This window comes from Cyprinodon tularosa, unplaced genomic scaffold, assembly GCF_016077235.1.
Source record: "Cyprinodon tularosa strain WSP-4 unplaced genomic scaffold, ASM1607723v1 ctg438, whole genome shotgun sequence".
Taxonomy (NCBI): Eukaryota; Metazoa; Chordata; class Actinopteri; order Cyprinodontiformes; family Cyprinodontidae; genus Cyprinodon; species Cyprinodon tularosa.
In genome coordinates, this window is record NW_024039161.1 from 42,168 (window position 1) to 66,286 (window position 24,119).

General features: G+C 36.8%; 2 protein-coding genes and 1 long non-coding RNA gene across 3 annotated transcripts in view; 2 read left to right on the forward strand and 1 right to left on the reverse strand.

Moving 5' to 3' along the window:
- LOC119792977 (phospholipid-transporting ATPase ABCA1-like) overlaps positions 1-24,119 on the forward strand; it is a 114,740-nt gene that overhangs the window by 28,854 nt on the left and 61,767 nt on the right. The window contains exons 6-9 of the mRNA XM_038299861.1: positions 979-1,094; positions 6,938-7,001; positions 11,807-11,887; positions 22,546-22,669. Of these exons, the coding sequence (XP_038155789.1) occupies positions 979-1,094; positions 6,938-7,001; positions 11,807-11,887; positions 22,546-22,669 (385 nt within the window). The remainder of the gene's footprint in view (positions 1-978; positions 1,095-6,937; positions 7,002-11,806; positions 11,888-22,545; positions 22,670-24,119) is intronic.
- On the forward strand, positions 7,185-9,865 carry LOC119792978. Its single transcript, XM_038299862.1, has 5 exons — positions 7,185-7,359; positions 8,127-8,232; positions 8,374-8,457; positions 8,853-9,071; positions 9,340-9,865. The coding sequence occupies exons 1-5, from the start codon at positions 7,311-7,313 to the stop codon at positions 9,542-9,544; spliced, it is 663 nt and encodes a 220-aa protein (XP_038155790.1). The 5' UTR covers positions 7,185-7,310; the 3' UTR covers positions 9,545-9,865.
- LOC119792979 lies at positions 9,171-11,617 on the reverse strand. Its single transcript, XR_005282053.1, has 3 exons — positions 11,450-11,617; positions 10,588-10,693; positions 9,171-10,181 (listed from the first exon to the last, which is right to left on the reverse strand). It is a non-coding gene; the product is annotated as an uncharacterized LOC119792979 (long non-coding RNA).

Below are 24,119 nucleotides of genomic sequence, written 5' to 3' on the forward strand. Positions count from 1 at the left end.
GCTGGAGTATAAGAGACTCTTAAACATGCCTTTAGCCGACAGATTGGCCCACTTAGAGCAGTAATTATAGAAAAGTGAAAAAAATACAAAAATATTTTGTATGTAAGATTTTTTTAAATGTCTGCTAAAATGCTCTACCCAGAACTCCTGAAGTTGAAAAGTTTTAGTTTAACTTGGTTGACATTGTAATGTAATGTGTAATGTGTAATGACATGTAATGACAATAGAGTTGAATTCTATTATATTCTGTTCCTTTATTCTGTAAAAAATCTTCTTTAATGAAACTTTTGCTATCCGATAATTGATCGACTGAAAAAATTATCAACAGATTATTCGATTTGCTAAATAATCGTTAGTTTCAGCCCTATTTGTTTTATTTAATTCATTTTTCTCACTACCTCCCCTTGAAAATAGCTATTAAATCTGTTAATGTTGGATGTTTTGATGTTTCTCTGCTGTGTCTAATGTAGCCTAATGTAAATAAAGAAGGGTTGGATTTAAATTGGCAAGGACATTTTGAGAGAGCAACAAAAATTTTACAGGGATTCTAGGGTCTAAATATTCAAGTCTACCTCTCTTATCTCCTAAATATGCATTAATCACTGTGTTTGACACCTTTTAACTATAGACTGGAAATGCTTTTATGAGGAAATAAGTACAATCTTCTTATGAGTTTCAAATTTTTAAATACACATATAAAAAGGCACAGTATCACGGTGATTGCGTTCAGTTAATATGTCACTGAGCGAACATTAGTTTCAAAGAGAGGCATTTTTTTCTTCACTGAATTAATTACAAAGTTAAAGCTGTATAGACACAAGTGTTAATTAAAAAGTTATCCACAGATTTTATTATCAGTAACAGGAGGAAAATTAAATAAGAAAGCATTGTAAAACTGGTGCCACCTTTTACAATAAACACATCTCAGCCTCAGCTTGAAATAGCTTATTTTTTTTATTTTATGATTTTTTTTGACAGTGTAACTACATCGTCCCCTGCATCATCGTGATCTTGATATTCCTCTGCTTCCAACAAAAAGCCTACGTCTCACCTCCAAACCTTCCTGCCTTGATACTGCTCCTTGTTTTTTATGGGTAAGTAAAATAAAGCCAAAAAATAATTATATACAGTATATATATATATATATTTCTCTATAGATAAAGCAGGTACTGTTCTGTATAAGGTCTATGTTAAACATTTCAAGTAAGGCTGAAGAAGTTCATCAATCTTTCGTCCTTAATGGTCGTTATCCGATACGACAGACAGGATAAAACATGACTGAAATAAAACAGATGTAGAGATTTGTCGGTATATAAAGACAACAAACTCAGTTTTAAGCACGGTGATCTGCAAGTTTTATATATACACTATATTGCCAAAAGTATTTGCTCACCTGCCTTGACTCACATATGAGCTTAAGTGACATCCCGTTCCTAATCCATAGGGTTCAATATGACGTCGGTCCACCCTTTGCAGCTAGAACAGCTTCAACTCTTCTGGGAAGGCTGTCCACAAGGTTTAGGAGTGTGTTTATGGGAATTTTTGACCATTCTTCCAGAAGCGCATTTGTGAGGTCGCACACTGATGTTGGACGAGAAGGCCTGGCTCTCAGTCTCCGCTCTAATTCATCCCAAAGGTGTTCTATCGGGTTGAGGTCAGGACTCTGTGCAGGCCAGTCAAGTTCATCCACACCAGACTCTGTCATCCATGTCTTTATGGACCTTGCTTTGTGCACTGGTGCACAGTCATGTTGGAAGAGGAAGGGGCCAGCTCCAAACTGTTCCCACAAAGTTGGGAGCATGGAATTGTCCAAAATGTCTTGGTATGCTGAAGCATTCAGAGTTCCTTTCACTGGAACTAAGGGGCCAAGCCCAGCTCCTGAAAAACAACCTCACACCATAATCCCCCCTCCACCAAACTTTACACTTGGCACAATGCAGTCAGACAAGTACCGTTCTCCTGGCAACCGCCAAACCCAGACCCGTCCATCAGATTGCCAGATGGAGAAGCGCGATTCGTCACTCCAGAGAACGCGTCTCCACTGCTCTAGAGTCCAGTGGCGGCGTGCTTTACACCACCGCATCCGACGCTTTGCATTGCACTTGGTGATGTATGGCTTGGATGCAGCTGCTCGACCATGGAAACCCATTCCATGAAGCTCTCTGCGCACTGTTCTTGAGCTAATCTGAAGGCCACATGAAGTTTGGAGGTCTGCAGTGATTGACTCTGCAGAAAGTTGGCGACCTCTTCGCACTATGCGCGTCAGCATCCGCTGACCCCGCTCCGTCAGTTTACGTGGCCTACCACTTCGTGGCTGAGTTGCTGTCGTTCCCAAACACTTCCATTTTCTTATAATACAGCTGACAGTTGACTGTGGAATATTTAGGAGCGAGGAAATTTCACGACTGGATTTGTTGCACAGGTGGCATCCTATCACAGTTCCACGCTGGAATTCACTGAGCTCCTGAGAGCGACCCATTCTTTCACAAATGTTTGTAAAAACAGTCTGCATGCCTAGGTGCTTGAATTTATACACCTGTGGCCATGGAAGTGATTGGAACACCTGATTCCAATAATTTGGATGGGTGAGCAAATACTTTTGGCAATATAGTGTATATATATATATATATATATGTATATATATATATATATATATATATATATATATATATATATATATATATATATATATATATATATGGGTGGGTAGGTGGATGGATGGATGGATAGATAGAGATACAGACATAGATAGATAGCTTTAATTTGATTTGTAGACTGAGAATGCCATAAAAGAAGTTTGATTTGTGTCTGGTGAACCGTGTCTATGTTTATTTGACATATGTACTGGATCAATATTCTATTAAAGGGCCCAGCGGTTGGGCAAGGAGGTGGTGCAGGAGCAGAGTGCACAACCCATGTTCTAATGCATCAGGCCTTAACGCAGCTGTCTGGGCCTTTGGACATTTCCCCTTTGACTTCCCCCTGTCTCTCAACACCATTTCCTTTCAGCATACTGTCAAATGAAGCCTACTAGAGGTATAACATTTGAAAAGCACCCAGCAATGACTTATTTTCAAATGTGCACCAACTGTCAACAGGTTTCTATATAGGATGTCTACGAGCTAATTATGCTATACGCTCACACAGGGTCCCCTTTTCAGAATAGGCGAAAAGGTTTCTCACAATATCATGAGTAACATGGCTCTTTGACAAAACGCTGTTTTAAGATATTTTGGCCAATGCCTTAGGTTTTGTAAAAGTACTGAGGATTTTAGCTCAAAGCACTCAGACATCAGATGTGTGGTTAACTTGCTGGACAAACCATCTCCAAAAAACACACACTGCACAGGTCACAGTGAACCCAACAAGGCGGAACGGGTTCCTTCACTTCAGCCAAGCATAGTCTTAAAAAAGGTTTAAAAATAGAATTAAGCTGCTAGGCCCTGTTCTTCGGAAGGTTTGCTTATGTTGAAACAGTTGCATATGGGTTTGTATGCACAGAGCAGATCTTCAAGAAAGGGGCAAAGATATGGAAATGTGAATATTTACCAGGGACAAAGCGATTTTCCATATCTGTAACTCAACCGCGTCTGCAGTTCATGTGTCCTTTATGACCTCTTAAAGTCAGGTATAAACTTACACTGATATTTAGAAATATCTGTTGTCATATTTGCCATAAAGCAGTCCTTGGTACAATGCCAGAAGATGGAGAGTGATTCTGTGCACATGTGCAGACAACAATAGTAAAATAATCTTGATAAAAAAAAAAAAAAAAAAACATCTACTGTATGGTGGCCACCAATTAATACAGTGGGATGGCAGACAATCTTTATACAGTTAAAACAAACAAACAGTCGCTGAGCTTACATACTGTGGCATGTGTAACATATATTACTTATATGATTGAATAAATTACCAAATTAAATCAGAGAGAATCCTTAAGCTCAACTCTAAGGTGTTTTCTTTTATTCAAGCAATTCAACCAGTTCCTAGTTGGGATGGAGTTAACAGGAAGTGCTGTTTTCTTTGGTGCGTTATATGGGTCCTGGAGATGGATTCTGGAATGGGATCCTGGAACAAAATCCTGAAATGTTAAACCTGGTCTGTATAAAACAGGCGGTTTTGTCAATCAAAATATCACTACAGTGAAATGAGTTTATATTATAACCATTAAACTCATGCAAGTTCTCAATCATTTCATTTTAGCATGCAATGATAGTGTTTTACAATTCAAAATAATTTCAGATTAAAAGCTTAATCCAGGTGAGTAAACATACTCAAATCAGTTTACCATCAAACCTTGTTATCTGATGAAGGTTTTTAATCCACAACAATTTATCTAAAATGTGAGAGGCATATGAGTGGAAGACTGTATTGTAGACACTTGCAAGAGTCAGAAGCCTACCAGCATCAGCGTCAGACAGCGTCTCTTACCTGGGCTGCTACTCATCAGCCATATAAGCTACAGCTGTCAATTTAGAATGCTGACATGCAGCTGGTCATTTGACCATACATGGCTTTTTTTGTGGTAAAATACTTAAGAATAGGATTTTATTTTTAAATAATAAATAAATAAATAATAAAAATCAAAACAAATTATCCTGATTACACAGGTTTATAAAAAAAAGAATCAGAACAAAGACATGGGGGGGAGCCTGCATCTCTTTGGAATGAGAATTTTCTCTCTGTCTATTTAATAAAACAATCGTAATCAAAACATAAAGCATGGTTGTGTTTTCGTTTTTTTTATTTCCTTTGTTCATAGTACAAGGTGCACTATAATGTTATTCATTGTTATTAATTTTAATAGTTATCATTATTGCCATCATTTCTATGGCTTTAGACCTCATCTGTGTTTTATGGCCGCTTTTAAACTGCCGGTAGAACATGCAATCTGCTCATTTTATGGGATGAACCAAATCCTTTTGCATGTCTTAACACTTGCGCAGCAATCTTTGTAGATCACCTGTAAAATGCCCACTTATTAAACGTAAAAAGAAAAAAATGGATGTGAAATTTAGAGCCTTCTATTATTATGAATCTTCAATATCAGGCTCTAAATGCATTGCAAACTAAGATAGCTTTTCCCCATCATTTTACTTGTTTTGGTTCCACATCGACCAGCTTGATTTTTAAGAGCTGCCATGTCAGCAGGAAATCACCAGCTTGATTTGTAAGTGATGAAAGACAAGGGTCATACCAAGGAGATGTTTATATCACCTGGTTTGGTATGTAACTGCTTCATTAATGCTCATTAAGCTTCACTTTAAGGCACCGGTAGGGTATTGTAAACATTATCATCTTTTAATCGGGATCTAGAAACTGCAGCCCGGATGTAGATAGTGGGTCATGCTCTCTTTTCCTCTTATTTTTTTCATTTGAAGATTTTTTTCCCCCCTTGGCTACCTTTTTCATAGTGCTTGTTGTCTTGCTTATTTAGGATTTTAAATGCCCTCTTTGCAGTTTTCTGTTTATTATCATTGTCCAGACTTTAAAAATTGGCCAGTTTAGATGAACCAGTTAATTTTACTTTGTTATAAATATCTACAAACAATTGTTTTATTTTAATGGCATGCCTGTTGTCTTTCCCATTTTAAGGAGTCCTTTTTTTTCTCATCATATGAAAATAAATAATTGATTTTTGGTTTCTCGACTACAAAAGTCAAGCCATGAAGAAGTCATAATTTCTACATTTTGAGTTGGATTCTAGGTTCCTCTTTTAAATGTTGAACCGTTCAGGAGACACTTGAGCCCACGTCCTACTGATCAGTGCTGTGAGAGCTGCTTTGTGAATGTGAAGCTAGAGTAAAAAGCTCTTTTATGCCTCACTATGACATGAAAGGAACTATAGAAATTAGCCAGTTAACCATTCAGGAAGGCTAAGAGAGGAACAAGCTATTTTAGTAGAAAAATAAAAATAGAATAATGTTCTGAAATTAAGGTTGGATTAAGAAAAATGTAAATAACGTGAGATCATGCTGCTGCAATATTGTAAAGCTATTTTGCTGCTTTTCGACGAGTTTGTTGTTTTGACGGTATGATCAGAGCTCCACAGCCAGTGATAATCAATAAGTCATTTAGATGTTACATAAATACCACCCAGCATGTTCCTCCATGTTTTATAGTCATAGCACACATGCATGCATACAAAAACACACAGAAAGGCAAAAAGAAAAAAGAAAAAAGAATTTAGTGCTGACCTTTAAAAAGTCTGTAAGTAAATTATTTGAACAAATATCAAATGTTACTCCTCAATGAAGCTCTAAAGTTCATGCCCAGGCCATTAACGGAAACATTTTAGTTCAGTTTTTTTTCTCTGTGACTAATTATTTCCTATTATAATAATTGCAGTGCATATATTTTAGTGCACATCATAGTAAACCAATTGAACAGATGCATAAATGTTTTGGGAGGAAAAACTCTGCAGAAAGCATCTGTGAAGCAAATGTATTCTGGTAAAAAGTAGTTCATGTAAATATATCATCTTGGAGATATTTAGCATTAGTTGCAAGAAGAGTAATTGATTTTGCAAAGTGTCTGGCAGCTCTACTGGATAATCCACTCGACTTCAAAACAGCTACACTTTGTCTCCTTTTATAACTCAACTTGATCTGCTGGCTGCCAAGTGTGGGCGGCATCTATTTTACCGCGTCTTTGTGGGTCACTTACTTAAAATGCTAATGATGCTGTGGAGGCTGCTGGTGTCATGGACCGGCATAGCTGACCTAGTAATCTACATTCATGAATTGAAAATTGCATGGATTCAATAACTGCTAATTTTAAATTTGCCACAACCATTAACCCTGGTGGTTATTTCTATGAGCGTGGGCCAATGTGGGGATAACCTTTCAGAAATGTAAACTTGGACACTTTTTTTAAAGTTTACACACCATTTGTTTTCGGGCATCTTTCTAACTATCTGTTTTGCTGTGTTTAGGTGGGCCATCACACCCATGATGTACCCTGCTTCCTTCATCTTCAGTGTGCCCAGTACAGCGTATGTGTACGGTGGCCGACAGGTGCAAATGCGCAGCAAAAGAGAAAACATGCAAAAAAAAAAAAAGACACGCTCACAAATTAAATGCGGCAAACAAAAAGCAAATAAAATGCAGCAAACAAAAAAGAAGACACCCCCGAATGAAATGCAGCAAACAAAAAGAGAGACGCAAACAAAAAAGAAGACACCCCCGAATGAAATGCAGCAAACAAAAAAGAAAACACCCCCGAATGAAATGCAGCAAACAAAAAGTGTTGAAAACGGAAGTGCTCCAGACCACTAGGGGGAGTCAAAGAAAATAGTATTCATTTCTATGGGACCAGATGCAAGATTCAGAGAAAGATATTTGAAAGAAAGTAAAGGTACGTATTACTATATTTCTTTTTAGATACGCCGTCTTTTATAATATTACAGAATAACAGAATAATTTATGGGTAGCGTGATAGACTTTGTGTCAGTCATACCGTTGATAGATAGATAGATAGATAGATAGATAGATAGATAGATAGATAGATAGATAGATAGATAGATAGATAGATAGATAGATAGATAGATAGATAGTGAATTCGATTTACGCTTTTAACTTTCGTATTTTTATCTTTTTTTGATTGCTCTTATTTTTTCACAGTGACTCTGTGAAGTATTATCCTCTATAATGAGGTATTTTTCGGGGAGGTTCTGTGCTTTTTTGTGCTGTTTTTATCATGCTGCTCCCACCGGGACACGCTGCCTTTGTTTACTCCAGAGAACAGCTGATCGCTCTAATGCCGGCCAGCGTTTTAGCCAGACAGCTGAAATACCACCCGAACTCTGGAGGAAAACACGCCGTGGTTGCAGAGGAGGAAAACAACATTATCACTTTACTTGGATTTATCACTTTAATTGGACTTTTCACTTTATTTGGATTTAGTTTTTACATATGCATAGATATACGTACAGATATATATGCAGAAGAGCTATATGTGTATATATATTTTATCTCTTTTTATTCTTATTTTTTTAAATCTTTATTATATTGTATAGTTGGATGTGTGTATATATCATGTAAAACTGTAACTGGAGCGTGTAACAAAAGTAATTTCCCTCTGGGATTATTAAAGTATTTCTGATTCTGATTTACCTTTTTTAGGTGGCCATGTTTTGCTGTTTCTGTGGACAAAATCTAGGAACAATTCAAGTTTTCTGTTTTTCATGTGGGAAGAATGTGCAGATCTTGGCACAAGCTCAAGACACTGGTAAGCAGTGATGGCATAGTTACTTGTAAAAATTAACTTTAATCGATTACTTATTACTACTTGAAAAAGTAGATTAGTGATTACTTTTTTTGGAAATTCACTAAGTTACATTATTTATTTTTCTCCACCACTTGTGAAAAGCTTGAGCGTTGCCAGCCATATGTATGGCTCCTCAACAGCCAACCAACGCATCGAAAGCTGGGGGTCATATTTCAGAAAACAAAGGTGAGTTTGTCAACAGTTTATTGTAATTTTTGTATAAATACCAAGTAGTAGACCTTGAAAAGGTGAATAAATTTAGTAGTCTTCTTGGATAAGCAAACATTTCAAATTTTTAATGCAACATTTTACTCGATTACCTCTACTTTGTCAGAAGAAATGAAGTACTTGCATATCTCTTAATGACCATTATGTTTTTGTGCTATATACAACTTAATTTTATAGTTTAACATTTGATATGGATGAATCAGAAGCTCAACATTTAAAGTATAACAGTTGATGTCTGCTTACTTTATATTTAACTTTGTAGGTCAACATATATTTAACTATTTTCATGACATAGAAACTAGTCCTATTACTTTCTGCTGATATAATTATCTTATAATTTTGGTTTATTGTTGATCTCAGTTCTGGATGGATCTCATGAACGATTTGAAGGAAAGACATCTCTTCAATGGAAGTCATGAGCACACATGCCTTGTGCGGTTTGTCTTCATGGATATGCTACAGAGAGATCTTGATGAATGCAAGAACAGGTGGCATAAACATACCATAAGACCTGTTAAACAATCTTGCTGTCCATCTGGTAAACCAGATGTGATGTATCATCTACCTCACAGGTAATTTTTGTTGTTTTTGTCTTCAACATCTGGTTAATTTAAAACCTCTTTGGGAACTCTAAAAAATAATTTGCCAAAACAAAAATAATGAACAATGTGTTAACAGTATGTCACTTTTTATTCTAACAATTTCAGATGACAATTTCTAAAATGTAAATTTAAATACAATTAATCATTTAGACAGGTTATAACAATAGTCAGAGCAGTAACAGTTTAGTGAAGAAATGTAAATATAACTAAATGTTTCCTGTATTTCTTCTATTCCTAGGTTTGGTGGAACAGACTGTGGTTTCCTAGTTTCCCAGGAGCCATTCGGACAGTTTGTGACAGAGACTAACAACATTCAATGTGGAGATGAACACCTTCAGGCACATTTTGAGAACCTCCAGAGACAGTGTGGCCTAGCACATCCACAGAGTTGGGAATCATGTGTCGAAAACTATATTAAACTGAAAAACATGGTGGACTTATAAACAAACAAGAATCCAAATTTGAAGGTCGCACACAAACAGTAAACAGTGTCATAACTGAACAGGTTTGACAAGTTAAATAGATAGCATTTTGTTTTGTTTTGCATTTGACCTTAATAAAGCCCAAACCCAGGGGAGTTTTGAATCCCAAAGTCCATGTCTTCTTTAAACTGATGATACGTCTTGGACATTGGTATTTTGATAGTGTTGGAGCAGGTGCTACTGACAGGAAAACGAGAAGTGGCCTGAAAGATCAGTTTTGGTGGTGGCAGAATTGAAGATGGAGGTAGTGTGTTCAAGCCGGTGGCAAACATCAGGACGTCCTGGAGAAAGAAACCCGTTTTTTGTTCTAGAAAAGAAGCAATGAGTTTATGTATCAGATATTACAATAACACCAGAATATAGCAATAAATCTTAAAGTCCTCCTTCTGCGTCAAGGAGAAGGTCTCTCCAGAATCCTAGCACTCTTGTTTCCTCATGTCGTCTGCTGCTACCCTTTTCACTGAGCTGAACCTCAAATATTTCCTCCAATATTTTGGATGTCAGCTGTTCCACTCTTGCACGCATAAATGGCCTGAAGATGGAAGCATGCTGCTCCAAAGCATTCTGGAAGTTCAGTGTTGAAAGGCCATCCTTGAATCTATAAAAAGTTTGAAACAGAAATCACCTTAATTATTATCAAAAGAGCTGATATTTTTCAGTAACACAAAGAACATTAATATGTCTAATCTATTTTTATTATTTTTATTTAGCATAGGTAATATTGCTGATGCACTGTGTGTGTGTGTGTGGGTGCTGTTGTAACCATTAATCTCCCGTTCAGTTCAACCTTATAAGCGGAGATACATACTTGATATTACTATAATTAAATAACTTGTAATTAATTATTTGCAACGTTCAAGCTTTTCACAAGTGGTGGAGAAAAAAAATAAATAATGTAACTTAGTGAATTTCCAAAAAAAGTAATCACTAATCTACTTTTTCAAGTAGTAATAAGTAATCGATTAAAGTTAATTTTTACAAGTAACTATGCCATCACTGCTTACCAGTGTCTTGAGCTTGTGCCAAGATCTGCACATTCTTCCCACATGAAAAACAGAAAACTTGAATTGTTCCTAGATTTTGTCCACAGAAACAGCAAAACATGGCCACCTAAAAAAGGTAAATCAGAATCAGAAATACTTTAATAATCCCAGAGGGAAATTACTTTTGTTACACGCTCCAGTTACAGTTTTACATGATATATACACACATCCAACTATACAATATAATAAAGATAAAAAATAAGAATAAACAGAGATAAAATATATATACACATATAGCTCTTCTGTATATATATCTGTACGTATATCTATGCATATGTAAAAACTAAATCCAAATAAAGTGAAAAGTCCAATTAAAGTGATAAATCCAAGTAAAGTGATAATGTTGTTTTCCTCCTCTGCAACCACGGCGTGTTTTCCTCCAGAGTTCGGGTGGTATTTCAGCTGTCTGGCTAAAACGCTGGCCGGCATTAGAGCGATCAGCTGTTCTCTGGAGTAAACAAAGGCAGCGTGTCCCGGTGGGAGCAGCATGATAAAAACAGCACAAAAAAGCACAGAACCTCCCCGAAAAATACCTCATTATAGAGGATAATACTTCACAGAGTCACTGTGAAAAAATAAGAGCAATCAAAAAAAGATAAAAATACGAAAGTTAAAAGCGTAAATCGAATTCTCTATCTATCTATCTATCTATCTATCTATCTATCTATCTATCTATCTATCTATCTATCTATCTATCTATCTATCTATCTATCTATCAACGGTATGACTGACACAAAGTCTATCACGCTACCCATAAATTATTCTGTTATTCTGTAATATTATAAAAGACGGCGTATCTAAAAAGAAATATAGTAATACGTACCTTTACTTTCTTTCAAATATCTTTCTCTGAATCTTGCATCTGGTCCCATAGAAATGAATACTATTTTCTTTGACTCCCCCTAGTGGTCTGGAGCACTTCCGTTTTCAACACTTTTTGTTTGCTGCATTTCATTCGGGGGTGTTTTCTTTTTTGTTTGCTGCATTTCATTCGGGGGTGTCTTCTTTTTTGTTTGCGTCTCTCTTTTTGTTTGCTGCATTTCATTCGGGGGTGTCTTCTTTTTTGTTTGCTGCATTTTATTTGCTTTTTGTTTGCCGCATTTAATTTGTGAGCGTGTCTTTTTTTTGTTTGCATGTTTTCTCTTTTGCTTCGCATTTGCACCTGTCGGCCACCGTATATGTGGCATTGACTTGCATCAACCTCTTTATTGGGATCAATGGCAGCATTGCCACCTTCATCATGGAGCTCTTTGATGATGATGTAAGTGACAAACACAATGAAAAATGCAAATCTCCTGCAAGGTCAACATGCCCATTTATGCTGTATAAAATTATATATGTAGGTCCTGCTGTAATGTAGTGATTTCTTCTTATGCATTTTCTTCACCCAAACTCTTATATATCCATTAATATCTGTTCCTCAGTTGCTTTCTAAGATTTTCTAAGACAGTTCTTAATTGCAGTTCTGTTTAGCCATGCTTCAGTTACTTAGTGTGTCACTAACCTACTTATATACATATCAGCCCCTCATAAAAAGCATAAGACCTGGAAAGAAGCTGGTAAGAGATTCAATATCCACAGTGAAACAAGCCCTTTACCAACATCAGCTGCAAGGCCGCTCAGAGAGAAAGAAACCAACGATCTGAAAATATTAAAAGCCAAATTCGGAGGAAATTGATCTGGGTAATTTCCCAATAATGAGGAATGAAATTGATTTCAGTATATTGAAGCAACATCTCAAGATCCTGAGCATGCCACCAAACTGGTGATAAAGTAGATTTTGGGAGGCAAACTCTACATTTTGATATAACAAGGTGTGATAAGGACACACTGCTCAGGTACAACAGGAGGAATTGTCTAGAATTGTCAGAGGTCTATGGAAAGATACCTCAAAATATTTCACCAAAGTCAAACTTTTTAGGTAGGAAATGGCTGTGGACAATGAAAAATATGTTTTTCTCTTATTATTTTAGCTTTTAACAAACTTTTATAGTCCGAACTGATGTAAAACACAAGAGGTTAGGCTTATTTAGTGTTAGACAAGGAGCAAAAAGTTGTATTTTTTTTTAATTATGCAAATAAATATTGGTCTTACTTGTATATACAACAACAGAGGTCTCTCTTCTCCTTCCCATCAGTAAGTCCAGACTGTAAAAATCCCACGGCTGCTTAAAAATCTTATTTGCACAGCAGCCATAACAGAAGCCGGCTAATTGACTTGAATCCTCGATAAACGTTCTGTGCCTTCCAAGCAGAGCTTTCCTGGTGTATGCATAGGTGGGCGGGTGGAACGTGTGATTCCACCTGGTATTTGCTTTAAAGCAGCCCCTTTAATCCTTTCAAGTATTTTTCAAAGAACCAATTTTTCCCTATTCTTTTTAAACTTTAATCGTTTGCAGAGAATTGGGGTCCTCTGAGAAGTTCCCTCATCCATCTTTGAGTGAGTTGTTCATTTCGGCAGCAGCCTCGGTCTCAAAGGATTTAGAAAGACAAAGAAACCAAAAGAGAGCCAAATAAGAAATGCAGAGCTTTGGTTTGGATATGAAGCAGCACAGAATGAGAAAACTAACTGTCAATCATTTTTATTTTTGATTGTACTCAAATGAAATTTCATAAAAGAAATAGGCAGTTTCTGACTCAGAAATGTGCATCAGTGGATGTTATATACTTCATTGTATTTCTTTTATATTCATCCTTGGCACCAGACATGTAAAGATATATTTATAGACTTATTTGTTATATTATTAACATCTATCACACATGCTTTCTAAGTGCTGATCACTCATTCCTCGTCAGCACACACAAAAACTTAACTCTGACAAGCTGCTCATACATCTGATGCTTCATAAGAGTCGCACTATTTTCCACAGTGCGACTCTGATCCTGTATGTTGTCTCTCCACGTAGCTTTTCCCCTCACTGATGCAGATCCATCCGACTCGATGTGTCCTCTGGCTCTGCTCGGGATATTTCTCGTTTCCTAACAGCACTGCATCCTCTGCATTGTGATTTCATTATCACCAGCATTCATCATCCATTTTTATTTATTTATTCCTTTACTTGGTTCTCTTTTTGCCATCTGCATTCTCATTATTTATTAATACTGTGTCAGTGGGGCATGTAACTCATAAAAGGTGCCAACTTAATGGGCAGCATGTTGCCCGCAGGCAGAATGAAGGGACGAATTTACAGCTTGCCTCTCTTGTTCAAAGCGCTGGGGACGCTGATAGCGTTTCTGTGAGAGTCAGTAGTGACAAAGATCTGTAAAAATCCTCCTAATTATTCTTTTTTTTCACTGCTATCATGAGAACAGATGAGTCCACACCAATTAGAGAAAGTTAAAGCTGATTTCTCTGTTTGACAGACTGAAAAAATTCTATGAAGTAGAATAACTTGGGAATTGAAGCATATTTTACTACATTGTAAAATCTCTAAGTTTTATTAGTGAGATACTATGACTGACCAACCCAAAGAATGAACATGGTTGTGGTTGCTCCCTCTACTTTGGTACTCCAAAATAAAATCCATTGCAACCATTAGCTTAATGTATTCAGTTATGTGTAACAGTTTTAATCCAGCTATTTGGACAGGCAGTGAGATGCGTAACAGGCCCAATGGCACAATGGCAGCCCACTGCTCTCCAAGGGGATGGGTTAAATGCAGAGATAAATTTCTTCAGTGTGAGATCAGTTTAGTTAAATAAAAAGTAAACCCAAAATTATGAAAATCTTGAAGTAGTAGGGAAACGGTTGTTCCAACCGTTGTATTTCCGTATTCTCCCGAGTGGTGCCCAACTTTGTGCGACTGAATAAAGTGAATGTAATTGGTCGTTTATTAAGATGGCCGGATTGTTTTGGCGGAAAGTTCGCAACCAAATTTGGTTGTGACCGGTTTGACGGAAGCATCTTGATAACCAATTAGCAACTTAGTGCTAGTAGGTACCCAATGCGAAATTACATTGGGACCAAGGAGCACTAAGCAGCGACACTGTCAAGGAACGCTATGTACAGAGGAAACATATAAGAAGAGGACAGTTTTGTGTCGGAGGTCGTGAATGAGTCTACTCCGTCATATATTTTTTATTTAGAGCAGGAAAGCGGAGACGAAGATGCTGTAGAAGAGGATGCCAGGGTGGCAGAAGCTTAGTTTTTTGTAGAAGGCTTACAGCCGTATATGTTTGAGCCCTTGCCTCACAACGCTGCCAGTTCTGTTAGCTCTACGCCTGCCGAAGAAAGAGACGTCCATTCCCATGAACACTGGGACGGAACTCAACGGTAATTCAGATGTACAGGCTGACGTTTAACTAACTGGCCTGCATAAGATAACGAAAAAACAACAACACAGATATTAAAACAGGTTTTATTTTGTTAAAAAGAATTTTTCTAAATTTTGCCACAATATAGTCTGATAAAGAGTACATTTATATACATGTTTAAGCCATAATTATTTGACATTTAAATATGACTTCCCTACGACTTTAAAGAGCATTGTTCAATCCATCACCTGAAATTTAATTAAGCATAGCACAGCGGCACACCTGGAAAGACCATGTCGTCAACCTTGAGTGACGGGCAGTGAAAGGAGCACATTAACACGAGAAACCTCTAATAGGAAGCTGTGATTCAAAGCCTTTTGTCTTTTTTTTTTTTTTTATTTTAGTGGACCTAATGTGCTCCATAAAGTTGGACTTCAAAGAACAGTGACAAATAAAGCTATTTTTGAAAGAAATATGTCAACCAGCCATGTGAGAGAATAAGAAAAACATGGAAGAAGATGCTTTTGTCAAATGAGACTAAAATTGAACTTTAAATGGATGATGGCAGCATCATGCTGGGGGATTTCTTTTTTGTAGGCAATTAACCGAGGACTTTACAGAGTTAGTTATGATATTGATAGAGTTAAGTATAGGTCTGAAGCAAAAGACAAAATAAAAAGACTTCAGAATAAGGTTAGAGGTTAACCTTCCAGCTGTACAGTAACCCTTAACATACAGTCTGAACTACAGAAGAATGGTTTAGAACGGTGAGTTAGGAACTCACTAAACACTGTAGTCCTACCGAAATAGTAAGTGTACTGCTTTTTCTTATGTCTTTGTATCAAAAAGTTTTAGAACAGCACCTAAACTCTATTTATGTTTCACTATGAAAGAACAAAAAAAAAATCATTGTTTTAAATCCTTCAAACTTTTAAAATGCATTTCTCACCAACTTAGTCCTTCAAATCTGCCATGGCTTCCACTAATCTGGGATGACTGTAAGCTGCATTGATCAAGTGTGTTTGCTTGTCCCCTGTCTCTTTGTGTCTCATTAATTCACTAGCAAGTGAGAACACTGTTCAGCCTATGTTAGTAAATGTGTTATGTTGTTTAAATTGAGTGCATTCAGAGGAATATATTGGAATATAACTGCTAACCTTTTTTTTTTGTCAGAATAATGTTCAACTTCCAAGGTAAATGCAATACAGCAAAACCAGACACCAGTACTTTTTTTCTGGTTCATTGTCATCTTTCTTAGTTTTTAATAGTTTTGTTTAAAGCAAATACTAAAATAAGAATTCCAGATTTGAATTCGCTTCATGTGTGATTAAATATTTAGCGCCAACATTTGTTGTGAGTACCACTGAATGCAATACAGTGGTACATTATGAGAACCATGGGTTTAGGTCAAAGCATTGTTGTGTTAAAATGGTCTGCACTTAAATCCTACTGGGAATCTGTGACAAGACTTAAAAATCAATAATCCAAATGCCCCCTATTCAACCTGACTGAACTTGAGCTATCAGCAGCACAGAGAGAGCAAAAATTTCAATCTATAGATGTACAAGGCTGGTAGAGACATACCCCATAAGTGCTGCTGTAAGAACAGCCAATGCAAAATGTATAAAGGATTACTCACAGGGGCTGAATATAAACACACAAGTCTCTTAGCCTTTTTATTTATAAAGAAATAGAAAGTAATTCACGATTTCCCTTCCATTCAAAGTATTATCCAATACTTTGTGTTGCCTATCAAATGAAATTCCCAAAACATATGTTGAAGTTGGTGGATTTAGCAGAAATTGTGGAAAGGTTTCGGCAGTTTGAATACTTTTTTCAAGACATGGCAGGAAACAGATGTACACTTACCACATGACAGCTCAATCCTACAACAAAGCTTTGTCTCATCGTCTTTGGGCTCCTCAGCGGTGGCGTTAGTCAAACAGTGTCGCTCAAAAATAAAGCTACAGGCTCCCGGACGTTTTCTGTCTTCAAGCAGAGGGAGGATCTCGATCTCCTTTGGGCATAGCTCCAGTTTTTTTTTGCATGAGAGAAAAATGTGGGGGGAAAAAATAGCAGAGTGAAGAACCGGAGCAACACTTTCACAAACTCTTTGCCCTAGTTTTTTTTTTTTTTTTAAACCTCTGGGAGATTTTCTACCCCTTAGGACTGTCCGACTCCCCGTAGATTGCATCAATCCTCGCATGCCCAACAATTGGAGCTGTGCCTGAGTCAATACCTCCACCACGTGCTGCCTGGAGATAACCACAGGCACTCGTGGAGATTTTTCAGAGATGTAGGTAAAGGTATGGCAGCACCTTTGACTTTAGCAGATTGTATCGACTCCATAATATATACCGGCCAGAACTGCCTTTCATCACAAAATGTTAACGTTAAATTCACAAGCATAGGTACATAAATGACCATGAAGAATCTAAGTGATAGTTCTTCCACAGTTCCATGAAGTACAATCATATACAACATGATAGTTGTGAGTTTAAGCCATACATTTCCTTATCTGCATGCTTTCCCTGATGTTATAAATGGAGTTGCATGTAAACACAAGCAATGATATGGATTAGATTAAGAGGAGCACAGACTCTACCACCTTTACAAACAAAAAGATCTCACACAACAAACATAAACAAGAGGGGAAATACACTAGAATTCCATCATCTGCTCCTATCCTTTTTTTAATCAAATGGCTGAGAGAATTCTTCTTTTAATCTAAAATTAATTCATGCCCTGCTTGCGTTCTTCCCCCAACACAGTCCAGCATCTTCCAACCAAGGTCACTGCTGTTTCTTAGTTGTTTGACCTTCTATACTAAGCTCAAGTTTGCTGGGGATTGTAAAAAACATACAGTACATGCCTTTATAAAATCCCACTATAGAAATGTTTTTAAAAATTTACATCCAACAGCAAAGCAATGAAACACAGAGAGAGGCAATGCATTGGTGCCCTCACAGCTCTTTGAAATGAAGAAATACTGAAATAGCATGAATAGATTTGGGGGTAATTCTACAGAGACTGTTGCTACTTCCTCTTTGGTCATATTTCAACCTGTTTACATTAATTGCTACAGTGGCATAAAGAAGTAGTTTTCCCTTGACAATTTATTTCTCCGGTTGTTTGCTTTTCGGTTGCATTTATTTTATTCATACTATGAATGCAATTGTAATATCGTACAAAGAAAACCCCAAAAATTAAATAAAACTAGTCGGTAAGTGATAATCTAATTTACCTATATGAGCAGATATTCAAACTAGCTGAGCCAGTTTTTTAATCCTGCCAGGACTTTTGTCCCATTCCTCTTCACAGAACTGCATTAAGCTAAGAATGTTAATTTTTTCAAGCATCAGTTTATTGTCAAACAGATTTATATCAGGTCTTATTTTGGTAATTCCAGATCTTTATTATTGTAGTTTTTCTATTTCACTGTAAGTCCCTTAGTAGTTAATGTTTTTTGGATTTCTAAAAAAAAAAGTGCTTTAAACATAAGACACTTTTATGAATTTCCTGAAAAAAAAAAAGAAAGGTAATTAACTGCACTATTAGCTGCAGTTATGATGCTTCCAAAAAATAAGACATTGGAAACATCTCTTTTAGTGTTTCTTTTTTGTTTTTGTTTTTTTGTTTCACAAATAGGCAGTAAATTTGTTAAACCCTGATTAGTGTTTAAATGTCGGTTGTTGTAGAAGGGCATCAAGTATTACTTTCTGTAGAAATGTCTGCCAAATATGCTGTTGTTATCTGAAATCATATAAATATGTGATATAACTATATATGTTGATCTTTATTTTAAAGGCTCTGGCAGGGAATAAAATTAGTTATTTGCCTTTGTGGCTTTTGTTCTCTGCAACATTTATTCTTTTAAAGGATGACCGGTGAACAGCTCCTTTTAATCTTTAAGCAAATGCATAAATGTAGAAAGGGCAATGCAACAATTGTTAAACTCAACATCTGAAGGTTTGCTTTTACATCATGATCGGTTAGAGCTTCTAATCATGGTCTGATGCATACCTCAGAGAAAGTACTCAATAGACCACCTACTTAGAAAAGATGAAAAAAGAACCTGTAATAAGCCCACTTTTGATCTTAGGCATTACTGTGTTTATTGTTCTACAAAGAGAGAAGATTAAGCTTTGCTTTCTTTCCATTAACCCACATGCTCTCATACATACAATCATTATAAGAGAAAAACAATATGCATCCGACAGAGTGGTTGTATTTATTTATTAAATTTCTTCTTTGAATTATTCTGAATTGTACTTCAACAATTACCTTAAACACATTTTCTAAAGGTCCTGTTTGGATCTAGCATTGCCATCCGTCCTTATTGTTCCAGAAAAAAGAAGAAAGGGTTTACCATGAAATGTACACCTTGAACTAAAATCTGTCCTGAGCAGTCAGATCTCAATTACCTGCTTTGCATGCATATAAATATGTAACAAGGTTATAGTGTGAGCTGCCAACTGAGCAGCAGCAGGACATCAATGGTCGTATTTATACCTCTGTAACATCATAAATGCATTTCATCACTGGCAGTAACTCTCTGCACACTGACCAATGGATGACCTTAAGTTTTTGCTTCAAAACTCTTTACAAGCTTAATTATGAAACTTAACTAAAAAGCTGCTTTTATAGCAGATACAAAATAAAACTGGCTTGCAATACTTTTCCTCATGCATTCCCACATTTTCTTGTTATTGAATTTAGGTCTTGACTTTGACCGTGCCATTCTGACTCATTTAAAATCTTTTATTCAAACTATTCCATTAGAGCTCTGGTTATAAGTTCAGAACAGCTGTTTTTGCTGGAGGATGACCCTCCGTCTTTTTATCCATTTTCTTGCTGCCTCTAACAGATAATCTTCCAGGATTTCTATGTTTAAAGCTCCATCTATCTTCCTTTAAACTCTGTCCAGCTTACCTACGCATCAAATGAAATCATCCCTACAACTTTAAGGCGAGACAAACATGTTTTAACGTGGGAATGGTCTGTTGAGGAATATGTACAAATTGAATTTCCTTTTTAAAAAAAGACAACATGCATGTAGACCAAAAAACTTGGTGATCTCATCCAACCAGAAAACCTATTTTCCATGTTTTCTATGTTTCCTACATGACCTGTAATTAAGCTTGTAAAAGGTCTCTTATGACGCATATTTCTTGCTGCTCTTCACTGAAGGCTGGATTTTAATAATTTTGATTTAGAGGTATAAAACGAGGTATAAAAATCAAGAGTTTTGTCTTAAACGTGTTAAAGGCAATTCAGTTTTACTTAACTTTTTTTTTTTTTTTTTATCCGCATAAATGGCATTAGAGGATAAGTATGGGGAGGTTAGAGGTGAACAGGCACCAGGCTCTTGAACCCACAGTTGCACCCAAAAATAGATATTAAAAGAAAACAAATAACTATTTTTTAGACTTTTGTAGTTAGGTCTAAGGATTAAGGTAAACTAATTCCTTTTGTTTCCTATTGTTTTGATCAGATCTTACATTGTATCAGAGACAAAATAAAAACTATACCTTTGACCTTAAAATGATATTGGCCCAATATTTCGTATATATAAATATATATAATACTACTTAAAGGATGTATAGTTAGCACCTAGTTTTGCAAAGTATAATTCCAGGAATCTAAAAATCGAGTCGTTGAGATCAGCTATTCCTCTTCAAGGTAGACATATATGCCGGAAATGTAAATGGAACAAGTGTCTCTGAAAGTGGCATCAGGCCCGTATGCTCCATGCAATCTGGCTAACTGCATATTGAAAGCTCACTCATGCAAACTAATCTTACTGTGCATTGAGAAACACACACACACTCACACATCCATAAATGAAGGATGGGACATTAATAGGCTGTACCTTGAAAACTATACCCCAACTTACAACATCCTGCACCACCTAATCTTTACACGAGCAAAAGCAGAAATGATGAATTTTCTGTCTCCCGCTGCGTATGCAAGAGCTTTGAAAAGTGCTGCAATGAAGCAGGATACATAATACATGAAGTTGGTTTTGAACGCCAAGCCGTGCCAGGTGTATTTATAGTTTATCCTTGCTCTGCGTTTTGTTTTTTCCAAACCCTGCTCCTCCTCTGTGGCATACTGGACGTCTCTTCTTATGTCCATTAGTTTGTTTCAAAGCTCAGTTTTCTGAGGACGTTTAGCTCATTACTGTTCTGTCCTTTAGTGGAATCCCAAATAAGGGAGCATTAAAGGAATAGTACACCCAAAACATGATTAACCTTCATTTTCTACTCACCCCCATGCTGAACAACACTCTGGAGTACTTTTTTGATATCTCAAATGCATCTGGAGATCTGGGAGGCTTCTTGCTGTCTGCTGACATTCAAATAATGGAGGTCTATGGTGACCAAGACAGAAAGGTCCATAAAAGTCCACAAAAAACGTGTCAATATTCCTCCATACTGCTCGTCCAATGTATTCCAAGTGTCCTGAGTGGGTAGCATCCAGAATTTACTCGAAACGAAGTCATTTAGAATGTTTTTAGAGCATAAACAGTAGTGTATAGGATTTCCTGAAAGCGCGCATGTGCGCGCTCACGACGCTACGGAAGCCGGCAGACCAAACCAGATGAAAGTGCGCATTCAGCGTCTGCTCTGCCAATAATGCAAGCGTAGAAGAAGAAATGTGCTGTTTACCTGTGCAAAGAAAGAAACAACGAAAGAAAAATGTCTGAGGACTTCAGTGTTGAGGAAGAGCATGAGTTCTTTGCCGAGCTGAAAGCGCTGGTTTGGTCTGCCGGCTTCCGTAGCGTCGTGAGCGCGCATGTGCGCGCTTTCAGGAAATCCTATACACTACTGTTTATGCTCTAAAAACATTCTAAATGACTTCGTTTCGAGTAAATTCTGGATGCTACCCACTCAGGACACTTGGAATACATTGGACGAGCAGTATGGAGGAATATTGACACGTTTTTTGTGGACTTTTATGGACCTTTCTGTCTCGGACACCATAAACCTCCATTATTTGAATGTCAGCAGACAGCAAGAAGCCTCCCAGATCTCCAGATGCATTTGAGATATCAAAAAAGTACTCCAGAGTGTTGTTCAGCATGGGGGTGAGTAGAAAATGAAGGCTAATCATGTTTTGGGTGTACTATTCCTTTAAGGTACAATAGTAGAATACAACATTCTTTGCTTTTTTTCCCTTCTTCCCAGTGAGTTTGTATACTTTTGCTCTCTTTTTGTAATTTCTGTTTTGTTTCTGTAGTATATCACACTGTCAAAGGATTAAAAACAAGGCAGATAAACAGAGACCTTCTCTCCAGGGTCTTGAGATGTTGCAGTTTTTCCTCAGTTATGATTTTGCGGATCAACATCTGTTTGCCCATACAGCAGCTCATCCGTTAGCTTGTATGCGGGTCTTCCACAGATCACACAGTATGTTCCCCAGTGTCGGATATGGTAGATGAAACCTCATACACTGTGCACTCAAAGGACGCCATTTGGAGCTCTCTGAAACACAACAGCGCTCAGCATGGCAATGGAGTGCAGGGTGTTTGTTAATTATCAGCACTCTCCCTTGAACTTATAGATCCTTTCATCATGCTGATTAGAGATTAATGCTCAAAAACCCTCTCCAGGTTTATGAACATGGAAAAAGTTTTTCATGTTGTTTTCTTTTTCTCAACAGAACATCTCCCAAATCAATGACATAGTGAAGCAGGTGTTGCTGATATTCCCACACTTCTGTTTGGGCAGAGGGCTAATTGATATGGCCAAGAACCAGGCGATGGCGAAACTTTACGCCAGTTTGGGTAAGGACTTTTATCACACAACAAAAATGAGACACAGAAGGATATTTATCACTTTAATTATATTTTGCTATGCTAAAATACATTTTAATGTATCATATTGCTTTCATTCTTTCAAAAATTTGAAAGACAAACAGTGTGCACAAGGAAACTGAGAACACAGCAAAACCTAAAAAAGCCATAAGAAATCTACAATTTAAATTTGTTATCCTAATCTTTAATTTTATATGGACATTTATTTATTAGGTAGGAGGAAGTCAGTAGAGCACAAGTCTGGAGACTTAATGAACTTTCCACAGCATTGGACATTTTTTTATTTTTTTTGGACAAAAAATACAATTATAACTCCAAATTTGAACACATGAGAATTCTGTCACTGAAATAGTCATTATTTATCAGTATTCAAAGTTTCCCCACTTTCCTTGATCGGCCCTTGGCTGGTCCCCTACAATTCCTTTTTAAACATTAATCTTTGCACTAAGATATTCTTTCTGTCATAATTTATAGACAAGATCTAAACAGAAGTGTCATCTCCTGGCCAGACCCTGTAATTCTGTGAAAAGGTGGAGTCAGAGTAAAAAAAAAATATGCACACCCAGGAGAAAGAGGGAGTCACTCCAGTGGCTGGAAGAGGGCAGGGACTTTGCTGGGAATTGCAGGGAAGTGGGCTGCCATTTGACTTGGCATTTGATTGGGAAGGGCCATTTGAATGGCTGCTTCTGTATATTCATATGCCTTGACAAAACAGAATCCCTCTCTACTCATCCCACTGACTTCAGGTACAGACTAAAAAGCACATGGTCTTGTTTTCCTATTTTGGAGGATTTATCTTTGTAGGACTGAAAAAAATGTGCACTTTATTATCTGGATAAGAAAACAGCAAAGCTGTTCTTGTGCTCTCCTTGTCATGCCTAGCGGTGCACCCCACTGACAGGGAACCACTTTGTTATACTGACAGGTGGGAAAAAAATGAAAAAGAAAAGAAAAAAATCAGGGTAAAAGAAAAGCCCTGATTTTTACCTGATAACCTTTACATCCAAAAGTAAAATCCACCTCTGTGAAGTGGCTGGTGACACTTCAGCATATCATTTATATCCATGTGAAATTTTTTTAATTTTCATTGGCTAAAAAAATACAAATAAAGATTGTAAATATTTTATTTGATATATTTTAAAGAAGTTATTAGGTTTTAAATTATATTTGCCTCCATGCTCATTAATATGGCACATAATTTTTATCAGAATTACACCATTGTTCATTGTGTTACCTTGGTAAAAACGTATGTTCTACTTTGAAACAACCATTGTTTTGATTAGATATTACAAGTACTACTTCATACTCTTCGTTGCAAATCATAATTTACATTTTTCTTGCAATTCAGATGTAGATGTTTGTCAAATTTTAATTCATTGGAAAAGCACAAAGATTACAATAAAAGATAACCCTGGTGTGC

Excerpts from the sequence above, each read along its gene's own strand:
- LOC119792978 (XM_038299862.1), top strand. The coding sequence starts at position 7,311 with ATGGGACCAGATGCAAGATTCAGAGAAAGATATTTGAAAGAAAGTAAA. Across the intron at positions 7,360-8,126 it reads ATATTTGAAAGAAAGTAAAG|GTGGCCATGTTTTGCTGTTT; the intron begins GTACGTATTACT and ends TACCTTTTTTAG. Across the intron at positions 8,233-8,373 it reads GGCACAAGCTCAAGACACTG|CTTGAGCGTTGCCAGCCATA; the intron begins GTAAGCAGTGAT and ends ACTTGTGAAAAG.